The following is a 17,607-nucleotide window of genomic DNA, read 5'->3' as shown; positions in this document are numbered from 1 at the left end:
TGTAAAAGTATAAAAAAGTATTGTGGAGCTGCAGAATTATTCCGGTTTACAAAAATATATTCTTCAGACTTAACAAAACATATTCTTTGGTACAGATCCTCTTAAAAACCCCAGAGAAATGGGATTCTAAAATGATAAATCCCTCCAAAATCGTGAATTATATCGCAATGTGTTTTTTCTTAAATCATGCAGCCCTAGTAAAATAAACAGCATATCATGCTATCATGGGAGTCTATGTGACAGGACACTAACTGACCTGCTGGACTGGTCAGGTGAGGGTCTGGGAGGCAGCGGCTCCACAGAGAAGAGCTCCTCGCTGCCCTGAACAGCATCGATGCTGGTGCTGGCCAAAGTGAACGGAGCCGTAGGTCTGGCTATACCCATTCGCACGGGAACAATCAGCGACTCTGCTACATTGCACAGCTCCTCCACTGCGTAGGGCAGCAGAGCTTGGAAAACTCGTCTACATTTCCCAATGGGCTGGGGAATGAAATTGCTATGTGGAGGAAGAAAGGAGGAAGGAAAAAAACAGCATTGAATTGATGTAATTGTGCAGTCCTAATGTGCGGTAGAATTGAGTTCATTTCCTCGTGCCTTTCTAACTTTATTTAAAACCTTAATCTTCTGTGTTCTTACTTTTTCTTCTTGGATGAGGCCATCTCCACACTGAGGATGACAAACACCCGGGCCACAGAGCGGAGGAACCTCCTGGTGACATTGATGGCCTCCTCTCTCCGGCCTGGAGTGTACTTGTTCTGCAGCTCCTTCACCAGAGTGCCCAGTAAGGTGTCTATGAACTAATACAGAAGAACAAAACCCCCCTTTGAGCAAAATACTTACAAGAGCATGTTGACTTGATAACATTGGTATCATTTTGTGTTTTTTTTTGCCAATAATTACTTTTGTTAAATACAGTGTGAACACTCAGGTTAGAAGTGAAAACAATCGTCTTGTTCATGATGCAGACAGCCTAAGGGGACTTACAGTGATGTCAGGAGCACACTTGACGATGAGGCAGTGGGTGAAACAGTCCAGGCGAATGGTGCCACTCTGCTGATTCAAGTAGACCTGCTCCTCAGGCAGGAGGTGAGCAATTCTACTGCTGGCACTAAGTCTAGGACATAGAGAAAGCTATATCAATTGGTGTGGGCCTTTTTCAGTTCTGGAGCACCACTAACCAACGCTCTTATTACCAACCCATTTTTATGGCCGAGTTTGATGTGATACTCACGGGTCTTTATTCTCCTGAGAGCCGAACATGATCATAGACTTGAGGGCATTCCAATCCTGCAGGACCCTCTCCAGAGCCAGCTGAGCAAAGCGTGGAGGTTCCAGGTCATGGTCTGGCATATCGGTGTCTAAGAGAAGAATGTTTTTATTCACCATGCTTTGAAGGAATAATCTTTTTAAGAAGCTTTAACCTCAACCATACACATTACTTAAATAAATTAGCAGAAATATAATCTCATATGAATGTTTGTTTAATGATGGAAAGCATTGATTTGCACTGATGGTTAAAGTTGGGCATCATGTGAAAAGGATCCTGAACACACCTTCTGCATTAGCAGCCTTGCGGTTCCGGTCCTCTCTGATGCGTGGTGGTCTGTACTGACAGTGTTCGACACTCTGCCTGGCAACAGTCTGCACCAGGAACAGTAATATATGCTCTCCCCTGCAGGTGGAAATAAAAGCAGTTATTAATATCACTGCGACTTCATATATTGCACACTATGAAGTATAATGCATGTGAAAACAATACAGTTAAGCAGATTTAGCCACACAGTTACTTGCTATTATAAAGCACTGCTCTAGGTGAACAGAAGTAAAGGTCAGTCTAGAGAACACGAGGGTCCTACCTGCTGTTTGGTGTGGTGACCAGGTTAGTTGTTGTGAGCAACCTGTACAGCAGATCCAGGCGAGCAGCCTTCTGGCCGGCGATCAGCGTTTTACATTTACATTTCTCCCAACAGTCACAGTAAGCTGTGGGAGAGGTCCTCTTCAGCCTGGGAAAAAACAGAGGCAAATGTATAAACATACATAAAACCTAGAGTGGAATGCAGGAGATGATAAACAATGGTAAGAAAGACTTAACAAAGACTAAATAAGGTGACTCTTAAATCAAGGACTTACTTGCAGTCGTGCCCTTTGTGGCACACCCTTGCACACTCTGTGCAGCAGCAGAGAGACTCCAGCAAACCACAGGTGCGACACTCAAAGATATCCTGAATGCAAAGAAATTGTGATTTAAAATATGAAATTCAACTTAACATTATATAGGCAAGAGCTTAACAAACACCTCTACAAAATAAGTGAGTTTTTACTTCTGCAGTAAGTGGAAGCTGGACTGGTAAGTAGGAAGCAGTACATTATTTGTATTTTCTTTAAATCAGTGATGCAAACACAGGTATGGTGAAAAAAGAGAGAACTATTCGAAGCAGGAAAAAAACAGCATAATATACCATCTGACAAAGGCCTGTGCTATAATGCTTCAATTAACTGGCTATTCTTTATAATATACTCAGATCAATAGGAGACAGAGATGTTAAGTTATAAATCAAGGGTTTTTATTATTATTTACAGCAGGGGTGGGGAAACTTTTTCCTTTCAATTGTTACAACATCCTCCGAGGGCCGTACAAATTATTGAACTCAACCTTTGCTTAAAAAAACTAAAATCACAGCCCAGTCATTTGGCCTTTCTTTCACGCTGTGCAAAGAAAAAGCAACCTCTTAATCCAGATATGCATGCATGTGCACTGTGTGGCATGACCACCAAAACAGAAAGATATGGACACAAAATGTGTGCAAATGTATTTAGTATCCATGTGAACATGATTTAAGTGAGGGGGACCTAACCTCCTCTAGGGGGGTCCCTGGGAAGATATTTTTTTAAATATTGAAGTTAAAAGCATCAATCTGGTGCACTTTGAGAGCAACATGAGGAGATGTATGGGTACATCTCTCAACACCCATTTGAAACAGAACTAAGCAGATTCTTCTTTTTGGATATTTTACAAATCATTCCCCTTTCAAACTCTATTCTTGTTATTTTTAACAACTTTTTTGTTACTGTCATATAGTATTTTATACCTGTTTTTCATTTAGTCTCTAATGTCTCATTAATAATAATGATCATATCAAGGTGTGCCTTAACCTCACTGAGCTGAGGTTATTTGAGCCTCTCAGGAGAGAGCTCTCTTCCACCTGGTTGTAGAAAAGCTCTTTAAATTCGTTAGCATAGCTAGCTAACCAGATGCTAATAACAACAGATCGCCACTGTGCTTACAAGTAAAGACACAGCCACGCAAACACTGCGGTATGTGTACGGCTCCTTATGGGTACTGCAATATTTGAAGAGCTGGAGCGGCGTTCCGGTGCTCTCCGTAAGCACTCTAGTCTACACTCCTTTCAGACGAGACATAAACACGTGAAGACACGTTACGCTCGTGTTGTGTTCAAGGAACCTGTCCTTGGCCAGGAAAAACAGGCACTCGCTTGTTTAATTATTTTTAGATCTAGATTTCTTCTTCTTTTTTGAAGTGAGAAGTTGTCCGTCAGTCGGACGGACTAACACCCCCCCCCCCCCCCCCCCCAAAACGGGGGGGGGGGGGGGGTCCGTCTCTTCGGTTCTCCACGAATTACACAAGTCACCCAAAGCAGCGTTAAAAAAGCGGGAGGCGCCGAAAAGCGACTAATTTGCATCACTGTTAAATATAAATTTAATATAATTTGTAATATTGTCCAGGTATCATTTACATCAAATGTATATAAAACAAAATGTGTAATTATCCAAGATAATTCCCAGATAAATACTGCTTCAGAGTTGTTTAAAACATGATGATTAGCGCTTCTCCTCCGGGGCTGACCTGGTTAATGTGCTCTGCTCCGGTCCAAGTGAAACTGCAGGTGTCATTGCAGCAGAGAACATAGAGGGGGGAGTCATCTGGGTTGGTCCCCGAGGGGCAAATCATTTCCGTGAACACAGAATCAGCATCCTCCTTCTCTGCAATGCCTGGGTCACCCACTGTGTTAGACATTTGAGGAGCAAGAGGAAAATATGGAGAGGGAAGAATGCCAGTTACAACATGTTGTAAGCGGGGCAGCTAAACAGGTCAGGATTGACATAACTGGTGGATTAACTCCAATGTTCCAGCGGTTAAAATTACATCAGATTCACAAATATCATGATGTGTTCTCAGAATGTATTACCAGAAGTGGTGGCTGGTTATATGTGCATTATACAAGGCAGTCATTTAAATGCAATCATAACAGCCTCCCTTCAAATGACAGCCCTTTCAAATCAGAGTGCAGAAAGATGACTTATTAACTCACCCTTGGCCATTTTCTGAGCAGCCTCCAGCACAGTGATGGCTGCTGGGTAGGCTCTCCCACTAACTGCCAGCATGAATGGAGTCATTCCACGGGCATCCCTGTCAAACAAAGGCAATACCAATATATACATGAGGGACAGATAACGGACAAATAAACAGAGAATAGCAGATGAATGAGGACAGGATAAATGCAGTAGCATTGTATCCTGTAAGCAAAAATATGATCATACAGAAATAAAGAATCATACTTTGCAGATAATAGCTCCCGTAGGTGTGGCCTCAGAACAACACTGTCACACATCAGCTTTAAGATGAGATGGGCGTTGGCCTTCCTGTCTTTAGACTCCACCACAGAGGGCTCAGTGGACGGCCCTGCGCGTATAGAGGGACAATCCATTAGATGAAACACAAGGACCACAAAGTGTGAATACACAATATGTACAGTACACAGCTGATGGACTCATTTACACTGGTACCAGAGTGATAATGCATACTGAAAAATATCATAAATGTAATAATTGCCCCTTTAGACTTTCTGGATTCTCAGGAAACAACACATTCCTCAGCTTTTCTACAAAATGATCTTTCTTATATCATTTTGAGCTAAATTACCAGACTAGGGCTGCACTATATATCACGTTTCGGAGTTGACATCGCAATATTTTCAACTGTGCAAGGTACATCGCAGGATTTTTAATGTCAAATAAGGAAATCTTGGAAAACAAATAAATAGGTATCATAGATTTAGAAGATCGATGTCCCTTTGTGATTTCCTGTTAGTGTTAAGTTGTAAAAGAGTCTGATTCCATCTCTGTGATGACACGCACCTGGGATGGTGGAGGTGCTGGGCCCCTGGCTGGTCCCAGTGGAAGCAGTGGTGAGTGAACCCACAGCGGGGGCAAGAATGAAGTCAATATCACCATCTGTTGATAAAAAAAGAAAAACACAGACACATAAAAACAAAGACTTGGAATCATTTACTTAGGCAAGGAAGGGTAGTTAAATCCATGAATGCACACTTTCTAAGACAGTGGTTCAAAGCCACCATCAGATGTAAAACTATAGAAAAACCACTCCAGAGGTCTAGAAGAGGGTATAGTGTGCTTATTTGCCCGTTTAAACAACTCTTCTACTGACCAGGGTCCATGGGTGGCGGGTCGGGGACCCAACTTGGTGGGGCAATAGGTGGTGACACGGGGTCCTGGTGGTCGCTGGATGACGGGCCAGACTCATGGCGGCCTAGACCTGCTGCTCTCAGAGACCTCCGCATCATCTCTCTCAGCCGAAGCCTGGTGACGGCACAAATAAAAAACTGAAATTAACACCAACAATGCTTGTGTTTTTGCCTTACTGGAGAGCTTGTTCACTGACATTGGATATTCAAATATACATTTCTTATAGGGGGACATAGAGTCTTCTGTACAGAAAACTTTCCCTATATATTCTGTGAAGCATAAACAGGGTATAAGTGGTTATTTACCCTCTGCTGCTGGAGGAGCCAGTCCTATTCCCAGAACTGTTGCTTGAAACCACAGAAATGGCATTGGCAATTGCCTCCACAGCGGAAAGACGCTCTGCAAATGTGTTTCTCTCCGACCTTTCAGCTTCTGAAATGAAACAGCACGATCACTTAGCATGGAGATCAGAGTCTTGGAGGAAAAGGGAAATAAACCGACTCGCGGCGGTGGCTCAGTCAGTAGGGGCTTGGCCTGTAGGCCGTAGGGTCGCCAGTTCAAGTCCCCGCCCAGACCTAAATATGGAGAGTGGACTTCTACTTGGAGAGGTCCCAGTTCACCTCCTGCCCTGCCGTGGTGCCCTTGAGCAAGGCACCGGACATACCCCTCTCCTCCTCCCCTCCTCCTCCCCCCCCCACCACTCCAATTGCTCCCCAGGCGCTGTACAATAGCTGGCCGACTCCTGGTACTAGGATGGGTTAAAAGCAGAGGCCAAATGTCACTGTGCTGTGTGCTCTGCATGTGTGACCATTACAGAGGGTTTCATCCCTCCAATTCTATCTATCTTCTAAGATTGAAAAGTCAAAAACTGAGAGACATTGGGAAGAAAAATGTGACATTAACCAGGAATTCTAGATAAATGTAGTTTCTAACCAGACTCTTGACATTTATTGTCTAAGGCAGCAGCTTACCTTCCTCCTCTTTGGTCTCCTTGTTACTAACAGGGAAGCAGACGGAGACGGCGGCATGGAGGATGTTGCGGTTTCCATCACAGCGATGATCCAGAAGGGCTCCGAGGGCCTGGCTGCCCTGATCCAACAGGAAGGCCTGCTCCAGGTTCACCAGGTACTGCCGACACGCCTCGTAGTCACAACGCAGAACATGCTGCATCAGCGTCTGTTTCTGTAATACACCAAGACCATGAGTGAACGCTGACTATCATCATTCATTTATATGCATTTGATGTGAATTAGACAGCATTGGTTTTTAGTCTCCTAAATATCTCTTAGTACTCGGAGTTCACTGGTTCTCACAGTTTTAAATTAATTGTTTTTATAACATCATGTTTACCTCGACAGCCATAATAATGATAGCCGCTTTCTTTTTAATCGTGGAGTTAGAGGGGAGATTGGCCAGAGAGTGCACTCCCATTCCCAGGCTGTTTATAGGTGGCAGGTCCAACCAATCAGGATCTCGAATTCCACCCATGCAATCCTTGGCCATTGGGTAGATTGTGCCATTTCCATCTCGTAGGATGATGGGAGATTCCTGGAAGAAAGATAATGTCAATATTTCAGATTTGTACATAGCAAGAAATGGGCCAAACAGAACATGTCCCCTATTTGTGAGATTTTTCTCACCTGTCCTGCAGTGAAGATAGCGACATTGCGCTCACTCTGACCCAGGAAGGCCAGGTTACTTGTGGGGAAGTTGTTCTCTTGTTCAGCTTTGCCTGTAGCCAGGTCAAAGATACAGTACCGAACCCAGCTAGCAGTTTTCAGCACGGCGTGGACTCCTGGAAGATGCAGAGATATTTAAGGATTTTAAATACAAATCTACAGAAAACACTAAATTAATACATTTACAAAATATATTAAACATACACGGAAATACAGAAAAGAAGACTTACCCTTTGAGTCAACATTCACAGCCAGAATCTCTGCCTTTTCTGGGATGCAGAGCTTTTTAGGTGTGCGCTGAAAACAATCAGGAACTTTAGGAGTCCCGCCAGTTTTGACGACCTGTCGTAACAGAAGACAAGAATTGCTCACAACTGCACATATGCATTGACATTAAACTCAGGATGAGGACAAGTAATATTGGGGTTGTTTATGTTCATACCTGCAGCTCGTCTATTCTGAGGAGCCGACAGTCCTGCAGCAGTGATGAAGGGTCGGAGTCAGTGGGAGCAGCAGTGCTCTGGTTGCTCATGCTGCTCGATGTTCCTGGAAACCTCACAGCAACATACGCGCCGTCCACTTTGAGCACCTAGAACATAGTTGTGAGGTTGTGAAACTGAGATTTCATGACGAACCAGAAACACAGGATGTAAGAACAGCCAGACTCAAACACCTCCATTACTAAGCAGTACAAGATAAGATCTATGCATCGCCACATTTCAGAAGCACCCACCTTTCCAACGGGAACATTTTTGACATCCTCCACAAACACCACCTCCCTGAGAGGCCACTGCTCCTCGTTCACCTTCTCTTCCTCTTTAGGAGCTGGGGTAGAACGCCTTCGCTCTGCAAGTAGGAGGGCATAATACCTTTTAGTTTGATCTCAGTATATTCAAAGACACATTCATGGATTGCAGATGGTTTTGATTAATAGGGATCAGTGTTGGGACTAACGCGTTACAAACTAACGCATTACTGTAACGCAACTACCTTTTGCGGTAACTAATAACGTTACTAGTTACCTATTCCCATTCAGTAACGCCGTTATAGTTACTGTGATTTAAATGGGTGCGTTACTGCGTTACATTATGTGATCCAACTGAACCGAATCTCCCTGCAGATGTAACTTACAGGCGAATAGAGTGATGTCCTCTCACAGCACCATGGAAAAGTGAAAGTGACCAGAGAGGAGTAATGATTGGTTAACGCGGGGTAACATTTCAGGGTAAGCCAATCAGAGACAGACACACAAACACTTGCTAACACACACAAACACACATACACGGCAACACCCACCACCAGCACACACACACACACACACACTATGGCAGATGCAAGTATCAGCGAGAGCAGCAGCGCATTTACAACTTGGAGATATAACCACTATTTTCAATTTGTGGGGATAAAGGACGCAACAAATATTACGGTAAAATGTAAACTGTGTGCAGGACAGAAAGCATTGTCCACATCGAATAACAGCAATGCCAATCTCCTGAAGCACCTAAGTAATGTACATGTGGGGAGTTGTCTTTTCTCTTACTGTGACACAAAACAACACAAAAACTTGTATTTGTATTGTTATTATTTTTAAAGTAAAGTAACTTGTTACTAGTTACTTTTATAATTGAGTAACTAGTTACTTTTTGAGAGCAGTAACTAGGGATGCACCGAATATTCGGCCGCTGAAAATTATCGGCCGAAAATGGTTAAAAAGGCTCTTTCGGCCGAAAGGGTTTTAGCACCGAAAAAATATCACCAAATGTCAGAAAACAGGGTTACGTTGGTAAGCTAACGTGTTGTTGTGATGACGTAATCAAAACGCAGCGACAAGCACGGCGCGCGACCATGCTCGCGGCTGGCTCACAGCCAACATGTCTGCCGCTTGGAGATATTTAAAAATATCAGAGAAAGAGGCGCGGATTGCGATCTGTAAAACGTGTTCATCTGACATTTCTCGAGGGGGTGTAACTGCAAAGACTTTCACCACTTCGGGATTACTCCGCCACTTGAAATCAAAACACCCGGACAAATATGCGGAGTAAGATCAAATCACAAGCACTGACAGCGAGAGACTCTTCAGCGCTGCCTCTCATGTGCTTGATGAGAAGAGGAACAGACTTATGGCTGATAAAGCAGAGAAGCTAATGTTCATTAAAAAGAACCTCCCACTTTTCCTTAATAAGTAGACAAGGCTGGCTTATCATAAGCTTATCTAGTTCTACATGTCTACTCTATACCCACTTTCCTGAACAATTTTCATTGTGAGTTATAATTCACCATCTCAGGTTATCATTAGGGGGAAATGACAGCAGCACAGTGTTCAATATATTGTACTTTCGTTATCTAAATGATACAATGTTGTTTACATTGCTCATGAGGACAGACCACCTTATTTGCAGATTCTTGAAATTGTAATTTAATTTGTAATTGATTGTGGATTTTGTATCCAGTTTTCACTTTATGTATCTTTATACAATGTGTACTACTTTGCTTATGAGGACAGACAGCCTTATTTACAGATTCTTGAAATTGAATTGTAATTTCATTTGTAAATAGTTACATTCATGTGGATTTATCCAGTTTGCACATTTGTATGCATGCACTTATAGGTGCATTTGTTGTTGTTGAAGGCCTGGCTGTTATAGTCTTTATTTACACTATTTTGTTGTAGGCCTACTGGCCTAGATGTTTATGCAGTTTTAAAGCACCTTGGCTTTGTTCTGAATGCACTTTGTTGTAGTTATCCTACAGAGAAAAGAAAATGGACTTGACTTGGAATTAATGTACTGTATGCATTCAAAAGTGCTGAATAAATGTTTTATGGACCCATACTAGTGATTATTATTTAAGTTAAGTTTTGCCATAATCATGTCTTTTTCCATAATCAGGAAGCTGAACAACATTGGTAAAAAATGTATACATTATATATATTTCTATTAATCATTTTCGGCCTTTCGGCATTCGGTTTTCGGCCAACTGTTTCCTATTTTCGGTATCGGTTTCGGCCAAGAATTTCCCATTCGGTGCACCCCTAGCAGTAACTATAACTATTACTAGTTACTTTTTAAAAGTAACTCGCCCAACACTGATAGGGATGCTCCGATCTCTAATTCGAGATCCGATCGAGTGGGCGGGGCCTATGGGGATCTTCCATTTAAAGTGATGTTTAAAACTCAATGGGGCTCATTCACTTGCGCTCACAAACAACAACCAACATAATTATTACATTCAAATGAAGTACATTATTCAAGTTTACATTAACTTTGGATAATAACATGGGAGAAATGAGCGGAAGCACTCTTATTTCCTCCCTCCCTCTGACAGCCTGTCAGTATCTCATGCAGCTCACTGATCCAGTAATGAGTGACCCGACAGTGAAGAATAAACATATTTATAACTAGTTTAGCTTGTTCCAGAGGTAGATAAAATAGCTAAATGTGTTAGGTCTAACTCTTAGTGTGTGTTTTGCACCGCTCACCGGTCCGTCACAGCGGGCGGAGCTGCAGGATTTCTGCTTCACACACGTTGCATACCGCCATTTTATTGTCTTTTTCGGACACCTTAAAATACTGCCAGACCGGTGAAGCCATTTTGGCGAGCTTGTTTTGCCGCGCACAGAGAAAAGTGTCATGTATTTTACACCATCATTTTACGTCATGCGATCGGCATTTTTAGAGAGCACCGATCGATTGGCAGTGAGTGAGTATCGGTCGGTATCGATCAGCGGCCGATCGATCGGAGCATCCCTATTGATTAATATTGCTGACTAAACGGTGAAAAATATAGTGCTGAGCAGGTGCTAAAGGCCAACTGTGGGTTTCATATGATAAGAGGTAAAAACAAGGAAAAGATATACAGCACAGAATAAACAGTGAGCAGGCTGTACTGCCTTCACAGGAAAACAAGCAGGGAGGAAAAGTTGCTGATAAAAGCCTGTGCGCCATCTGTTTCAAAGTCAAAATAATAACGAGAACACAGAGTGAGGCATAAATTGGTTCAGTGCCTGGGAGATAGTGAGGGAAAAAGAGACTCAAGTGTTGTTGTGAGAGCTAGAGGTTAAGAGGGAGTGAGAGAGAGAAGCTGACATACTGTAGGGCAGTGAGGCACTGCTAGCAATAGAAGAGGTATCACTGCAGGTGGACGCTGGCGAGGGAGGAGGTCCCATCTCAGTCTTCACCAGCTCCGGCTTGCTTTCCGTCCTATGGGTACAGATCAAGATAGGGAAAATATTAAATAAAATGTATTTCCCTAATAGAAAATCTGACTGAGGTCTGTGTCTTTTAATAATATGGTGTAAAAATATGAAATTATGAGGCAATTCATTTAAATAAATTGACAGATTATTATTATTTCTACACAAAATGAAACTGACTTGATTTCCAGGGTCTTAGGCGTCTTTTCCAAGTTCTTGAGGCTCTCTGGAGATCGCAGCTGGAACCTGCAGCTGTCGTTCATGTTCCACACTGACTCCAACAGGACGCCCACTTTGGGAATCCCAGCACTGACAGAAAAGGCCACTGCACCGGCATGGTAGAGGGGGTTATTCCTCAAGCACACCTAAGGAAGGAAACAGGACATTTATTGCTTTTTCTGTATACAGGGTTCCTGCAGGTTTCGCCAACTCGAATTTAAGACTTTAAGACCACTTTCAATAGAATTTAAGACCTATTTCACAGCAAGTAAGTATGAAGGAAAATTGCTATGAAAGAAGAAATACGTACCATAATTACTTACAAAGTAAATGTATTGATGTTCAACATAAGAACAATGACTGAACATAACAGCATAACAGTACAGAACTGTGTTAGCGTGTTACACAGAAAGTGTGTGTGTGTGTGTGTGTGTGTGTGTGTGTGTTAGGGCTGTGCAATTAATCGTATTTTAATCGCAATTACGATTTTGGCCTGCCACAATTACGAAAACAAAATAATCGGAAAAAAACTATTATTTAGCTTTGCTAGGTTGTGACAGTGCACTAGAACATATTTGATCTAATTAATTTTAGTCTAATTTACTTTTATTTATCATATTTATATATGTTTAGTAGCTTGTGGAAGTGCGCTTCAAAATATTTGTTGATCTTGTTTATTGGTATTTATTATTTTGATATTATTTATTTAAATGTATCATTCATTTAATTTATGAAACGAGAGTAACAAGAGCTATATTCAGAGCTCTGCTGCCTTGGCTACAATATTTCATCGTTGCTGTTGTTTGATTGGTGTTCAGCTACGGTATTTAGCGTCTACAGCACCTCCGCTTTTAGGGTTGACGTAGACCCCAAACATTGCCCGGAGGTCCCCCGGTGTTGTTGCAGGAGCTGCTGCACTAGCTAACACTGCACTAGCTAACGCAGCACTAGCTAACGCAAACACATTCCCCTCCACTGGTTTCAACCAAGCACTAAATTCGATGTTTTCCAACCAAATACGGTTGAACTTACACTTCCCCATATTTATTTGTAAGTAGATTCGAAGATACCTAATTTCTGAGTGCCGCTAGCTGAAGCTTGGTTGCTAGGTTACTAGCTGGGTGTTCTCCGATAAGGGGCCGGGGGAAACAAAGTTAGTGATTACTGGTTCCATGTTTATTTATTTCAATACAAATTGTTGGGGGGAACTGAAAGGCTCTTACCGTACTGGTTACTTTGCAGCCCGGACATTTCCCTCAAAACACATTTAGACGCGATCGCAACACAGAAGTACCTTTCAAATCCGATCATTTTTAAGACCTTCTAAATCATATTTAAAACCTTTCTTATTTTTTTGGTCATATTTAACACCTTTTTAAGGCCTTAAATTCAGATGATCAAATGTACGACTTTTTAAGACCCCGCGGGAACCCTGTGTAAAGCTTGAGCTTATACCAGAAGTACTCTGAAGAGGAGAAAAAATGTCCACTTATATGGAATAATAATTCCACAACACAAAAAGTTTAAACAATGACAATTCAACATTCTGTCTCACCTGTGTTCCCACGGTGATGTTCGGAATTGACGAGATGCCAGCACTGGATTTGGGCTTTTTGTTCTTGGCTCTGGCCTTTTCAAGCATTTTCTTCCGTTGACTAAAAGGCACAACACCCCTGCAGACAGATGCAAGCAGAAAAGTGTCAAAACTTTACAGACATTCATACATTTCCTCTGATGTCACGTTATAGCACCAAATAAACACAATCACAGAATCTTTCCCCATCAATAGCAGGATAACAATGTCATGGTGACATATATAATTATAATCCCTTTTAAGTTAGTTTGATGAGAAACTATTTATATTCTTACCACCAGTAGAGGGTATTCTCCAGCTGTACACACGTGTAGAGCGCACAGCAGTGCAGTGACACAATGCGTTCCCCCTGCAGCTCGGGGAAAGCCTGAGCACTGTGCTCAAGCTTAGAAGCCACTGTGCTCAGTGTGTCGTCTACCCAGGTCGCCACCTGTACCAAAAGCACAAACTTCAGTTCATAAAAAAGAAAAACATAAAATATATGTATGAAAGACTATTGACGCTTTGGTTAAAGGGGCCCCATTATGCTCATTTTCAGGTTCATATTTGTTCCTCTCCTGTGACATGTCTCCATGATTTAACATTTCAAAAAGCTCTTTATTGTTCTCATACGGCCTGTGCTGCAGCACCTCTTTTCACCCTCTGTCTGAAACCAGAGCCCAGTCTGCTCTGATTGGTTAGCTGGCCGGCTGTGAGGTCAATTATTAGAAATGTTCCGCCACTTAGTCTATCACGTACAATGTGTTGGAGTGCCAATAAAAGCGTAAGTGTTACATAGTGATGTCATTATGGTTACAGAAGTAAACAAAGAGTTACATTAAGGCTTTTCTATAATAACACTACAGCAGGGGTGGCCAACCCGCGGCTCTCGAGCCGCATGCGGCTCTTTGCCTAGTTTCATGCGGCCCTTCAGTTCATATCGAATTTTATATGTGTGAGTTTGGGGGAGAGACACTGACTCCTGACTAGTGTTGAAAAAAACTGAAACAAGCGGTATCAGTGACTGTGTGTTTGATGTGGCTTGTAACATAGAAAAAATGTGGCTCTTAACCTCTGACTGGTTGGCCACCCCTGTACTACAGGAATGGGAAAACCCCACAAAGCTTGATAATAATATAATAAGCTTCTTAATTCTGTTATCATGTACTAAGCACAGCATGTGGTGTTTTTATGTCAAGAGGGGCAATCGTAATGTACCTTGTTGGTCTCTGTAGCGACAGTTGCTCTGATGCTATTGGCAGACAATAAGGTGATCTTCTCATTGGCCAGGCTGAGGAAGGATACACGCGGGTGATGAACGGAAGGATTCTACGGGAAAATATGAAAAGTTGTGATTGTAGGTCACAAAAGGCATTAAGCATGCTACAATAACAAATAGATTCATTCTTTTTTGCTAGAAAAGTATATACATAGGAAAGTCATTGGTAATTCCTTTGATGAAAGTTGCCCTACCTGTGCACTCCTGTAAGGTTCAGGTTCGCTCCACTTCCACTGATACAGCTCTCCTTTGGAGCTGACAGCCACCATCTCTGTGAACATGGCGCCGATGCTCACAAACTTCACCCCATCCTGGAAAGAAAATGAAAGATATAATAAATATCAGCCAAAGCAAAACCTAACTGTCCAAGTAAATGAATTTGCTACGAGTGGAGGTCTCAAGGGCATCTTGGAATAGGAATAGGAAGGTATATGTTTTTTAAATCAACAGCTGGGTTTGTGCTCCTCCTACCTTGTCAGGCCACCACTGGAGCTCCTCTCCCAAGGAGACAGGGCTCTGGACCGGGATGCTCTTCTTGTCCAAGCTGGGCTCGCCCTCGCGGCTAGTGGAGCCTCGCTCTGTGTCAAAGGAGGCCCCATCCAGCCACCGGCGCTCACGTAACCTCAGCACGGACTCGCGCTCACGCAATAGCTCTGAGTCGCGCTCTAAGGGGAGAAGGAGAACTGGTATGCAATAAGGTCACACCAGTGGGATAGAAGTAAGCCACTCTCTGGGAAAGACCCGTCAACATAGTTTTAAAATAGAGAGAAAGATAGTTTTTTTAGAATAACTTTAAGGCAATTTAAAATTGCAGTACTGCAGTTTGAGTGGGAGTCTAAATTAAAGTTGTGGGTGAGTCAGTTTGAACGCTCATATGTTAAAATGCGAGGTGGAAGTGGATAGACAGAAATAAATCATGCATGTTGGCTAAAAGTGGGCTAGGCAGGTTTTTCAGAATAGACTGCCATGAAGAGTCCCTGTTAAGACAGGGGGGCCTAGCGGGCCTTTCTCAGAGAGCTCACAGTATGTAGCCATGCATAAAACACCAAACATTTATAGCCTTTAGCATCAAACACCCATATCACAAGTCAAGCTCAACAGACTGAAGTGGAAATGTCCCCAGCAAACTAACAAACCATTTTACATGATTTTCTTCAAAACTTATAAAAAGCTGTTATCGATTCAGTAAAAAGGAAAACATTTCCCTACATTTGTCCTTTTTCTAAAAAAATAATAAATATAATTAGCGTGTTAGATAATGTCTTATTCAATCTAAAGCCAATGGCAAGCTTTATCCTTGAATCAATCTAAAAAACTAAAATATTTGTTTTCCTTTTGTGCCGTCTCATCGTTAATAGGCCATTAAAGCTCAAACTCCACATTAAGAAGCCATCACCAGTGTTGCCACCAAAGCCTCTCCAACACCCTGATTTGATTGAAGTGAGAAGTGAGATGATGTGTTACCTCTGGAGGATCCCAGGCGAGACAGCGAGGAGCGTCTGAAAGAGGGGTATCCAAAGTAGCTGATGTCCTCAGAGAACATGGCGTCAGCGTCAATAATCACACTGGGATGAGCAGAGTGGATGTCTGCATCCAACAGGGACATCAGGTCCTCTGTGTGACAGAAAGGCACAAGAGGATGATTTACTGTCTAAAGACCATTACAATGCTAATAAATAACTCATTCGAGGCAGGTCTATATCTACTATGTTTAACTGTTGATAAGCATGAAATCAAGTCTTAATTGATAATATAGCTAATAGAAAATGACCTCTTGTTGAACAAACAGCATATCATCGATGTTTTATAAGCCCTTGTCCTTTCTGTCTCTATTTTCAGATTCTGTTTTTAGTTTTTTGACAAACCTCCAGGGAGGTAGGACTCGCTGGCAGTGTCATCTCCATCATCTCCATCTTCATCGTCCCGGCTCAGCAGGTTGTTGACGGCGAGGTTAACGTCAAGGTTGGTCCTCTGGAGTTCGCGAATGATCACACTCCTGGACTTCCCCTGAAGGACTACCTGGGCCTGGGGAAAGGAAAACAAAGACGAAAACTTATATACTGAAACTCACTTGTGACTCCAGTTAATATGCTGTACATTAGTACAGCACATTAACTGTACATTTTGTATCAGAACTTAATGTGTAAAGCTAGATTTTGTTTTTTTTTACCTGAGTAATGAGTTCTTCAGGGATGACAGATGCTGGTATGACCGGCTGAGGCTGGCTACCCAGCAGCCCTGAGCCACGATCCCTTCCTGTACGGATCACACGGGTCTGTCGACGGGAATCGCGAGCTGCTGTTGACGACCTGCCCGACGTGCCTCCGCCCCCGCTTCCACCCCCGCTCCCTCCTCCTCCTCCTCCACTGCTGCCACCTCCAGCTCCGCCTCCCCCTGCTCCTCCTCCACTTCCACCTCCTCCGCTGCCTCCATTAACGCCAGAGCTCCAGCGACTCCTGTTACACAATGCAAGGCCATGGTCATACACGACTGCCAAAACCCAGTCTGCCTAACAGAGCAGACTCAAAACATATCTGGGTACTAAGGGGATTTAGTCTTTGTGACAGCAGAGACAGGGCAGCGCAGACGGAGAAGGGTTTGCATCAGAAGCATTTACAGGAAGGAAGAAATTAACTGGGGGAATATTTCCTAATTTAATCAGGCATTGTAGGAGAAATGGCTTTGATTGAGAGGGAGTCTAAATAATACTGGTGGATGAGTCCGTTTGAACGCTCATATGTCAAAATGCGATGTAGAACAGGAACTCAATGTTCCAGATGTCAACAAAAGCACTAAGAAGACTGCATACAGCAAATTTAGAGTAGATGCACCCCTACGGCGCTGCAGCGTCAGTGCTGTGCGCCTTCAGTTTGTCTCTGTCCAACCCTGCCAGAACTTACCCAAGGGTGTTGCCTGCCAGTCTGCCCAGTGTGTCAGAGCCCGACAGGAACCAGGGCGGATCACTAGTCCTGCCTGGCCTGGAGCTCCTTCCTGTCCCTGAACCACTGCTCAACTTTGAACTGGAAACAAAAGATGGGAGATCAGTTACAAACTTAGAAAAGTCCAACACAGGACAAAAATACTTTCTTTTAATATCTAGGTTAACAGAAGCTACATTTGCCAGAGGTTTGTTAAATAATACCCCTTGGGTCAGGAGGAA

The 17,607-nt window shown here is 42.9% G+C and overlaps 1 protein-coding gene across 2 annotated transcripts in view; it reads right to left on the bottom strand.

Annotated features, from left to right (window-relative positions):
* ubr5 (ubiquitin protein ligase E3 component n-recognin 5) overlaps positions 1-17,607 on the bottom strand; it is a 39,693-nt gene that overhangs the window by 14,234 nt on the left and 7,852 nt on the right. For both annotated transcript variants that reach the window (XM_079692183.1, XM_079692184.1), the window contains exons 5-34: positions 17,348-17,467; positions 16,618-16,903; positions 16,313-16,472; positions 15,912-16,061; positions 14,919-15,130; positions 14,642-14,758; positions 14,387-14,497; positions 13,465-13,619; positions 13,151-13,268; positions 11,557-11,741; positions 11,274-11,383; positions 7,918-8,030; positions 7,627-7,773; positions 7,415-7,526; positions 7,146-7,300; positions 6,856-7,053; positions 6,477-6,687; positions 5,811-5,937; positions 5,468-5,619; positions 5,158-5,253; positions 4,579-4,702; positions 4,332-4,429; positions 3,866-4,023; positions 2,131-2,222; positions 1,857-2,003; positions 1,554-1,672; positions 1,232-1,358; positions 985-1,114; positions 637-797; positions 257-496 (exon numbers count right to left, since the gene is read on the bottom strand). In XM_079692183.1, coding sequence (XP_079548309.1) covers positions 257-496; positions 637-797; positions 985-1,114; positions 1,232-1,358; positions 1,554-1,672; positions 1,857-2,003; positions 2,131-2,222; positions 3,866-4,023; positions 4,332-4,429; positions 4,579-4,702; positions 5,158-5,253; positions 5,468-5,619; positions 5,811-5,937; positions 6,477-6,687; positions 6,856-7,053; positions 7,146-7,300; positions 7,415-7,526; positions 7,627-7,773; positions 7,918-8,030; positions 11,274-11,383; positions 11,557-11,741; positions 13,151-13,268; positions 13,465-13,619; positions 14,387-14,497; positions 14,642-14,758; positions 14,919-15,130; positions 15,912-16,061; positions 16,313-16,472; positions 16,618-16,903; positions 17,348-17,467 — 4,431 coding nt within the window. The remainder of the gene's footprint in view (positions 1-256; positions 497-636; positions 798-984; positions 1,115-1,231; positions 1,359-1,553; positions 1,673-1,856; positions 2,004-2,130; positions 2,223-3,865; positions 4,024-4,331; positions 4,430-4,578; positions 4,703-5,157; positions 5,254-5,467; positions 5,620-5,810; positions 5,938-6,476; positions 6,688-6,855; positions 7,054-7,145; positions 7,301-7,414; positions 7,527-7,626; positions 7,774-7,917; positions 8,031-11,273; positions 11,384-11,556; positions 11,742-13,150; positions 13,269-13,464; positions 13,620-14,386; positions 14,498-14,641; positions 14,759-14,918; positions 15,131-15,911; positions 16,062-16,312; positions 16,473-16,617; positions 16,904-17,347; positions 17,468-17,607) is intronic.

This window comes from Notothenia rossii (genome assembly GCF_949606895.1).
Source record: "Notothenia rossii genome assembly, chromosome: 7".
Classification (NCBI taxonomy): domain Eukaryota; kingdom Metazoa; phylum Chordata; class Actinopteri; order Perciformes; family Nototheniidae; genus Notothenia; species Notothenia rossii.
This window is presented reverse-complemented; position numbering and strand designations above follow the sequence as displayed.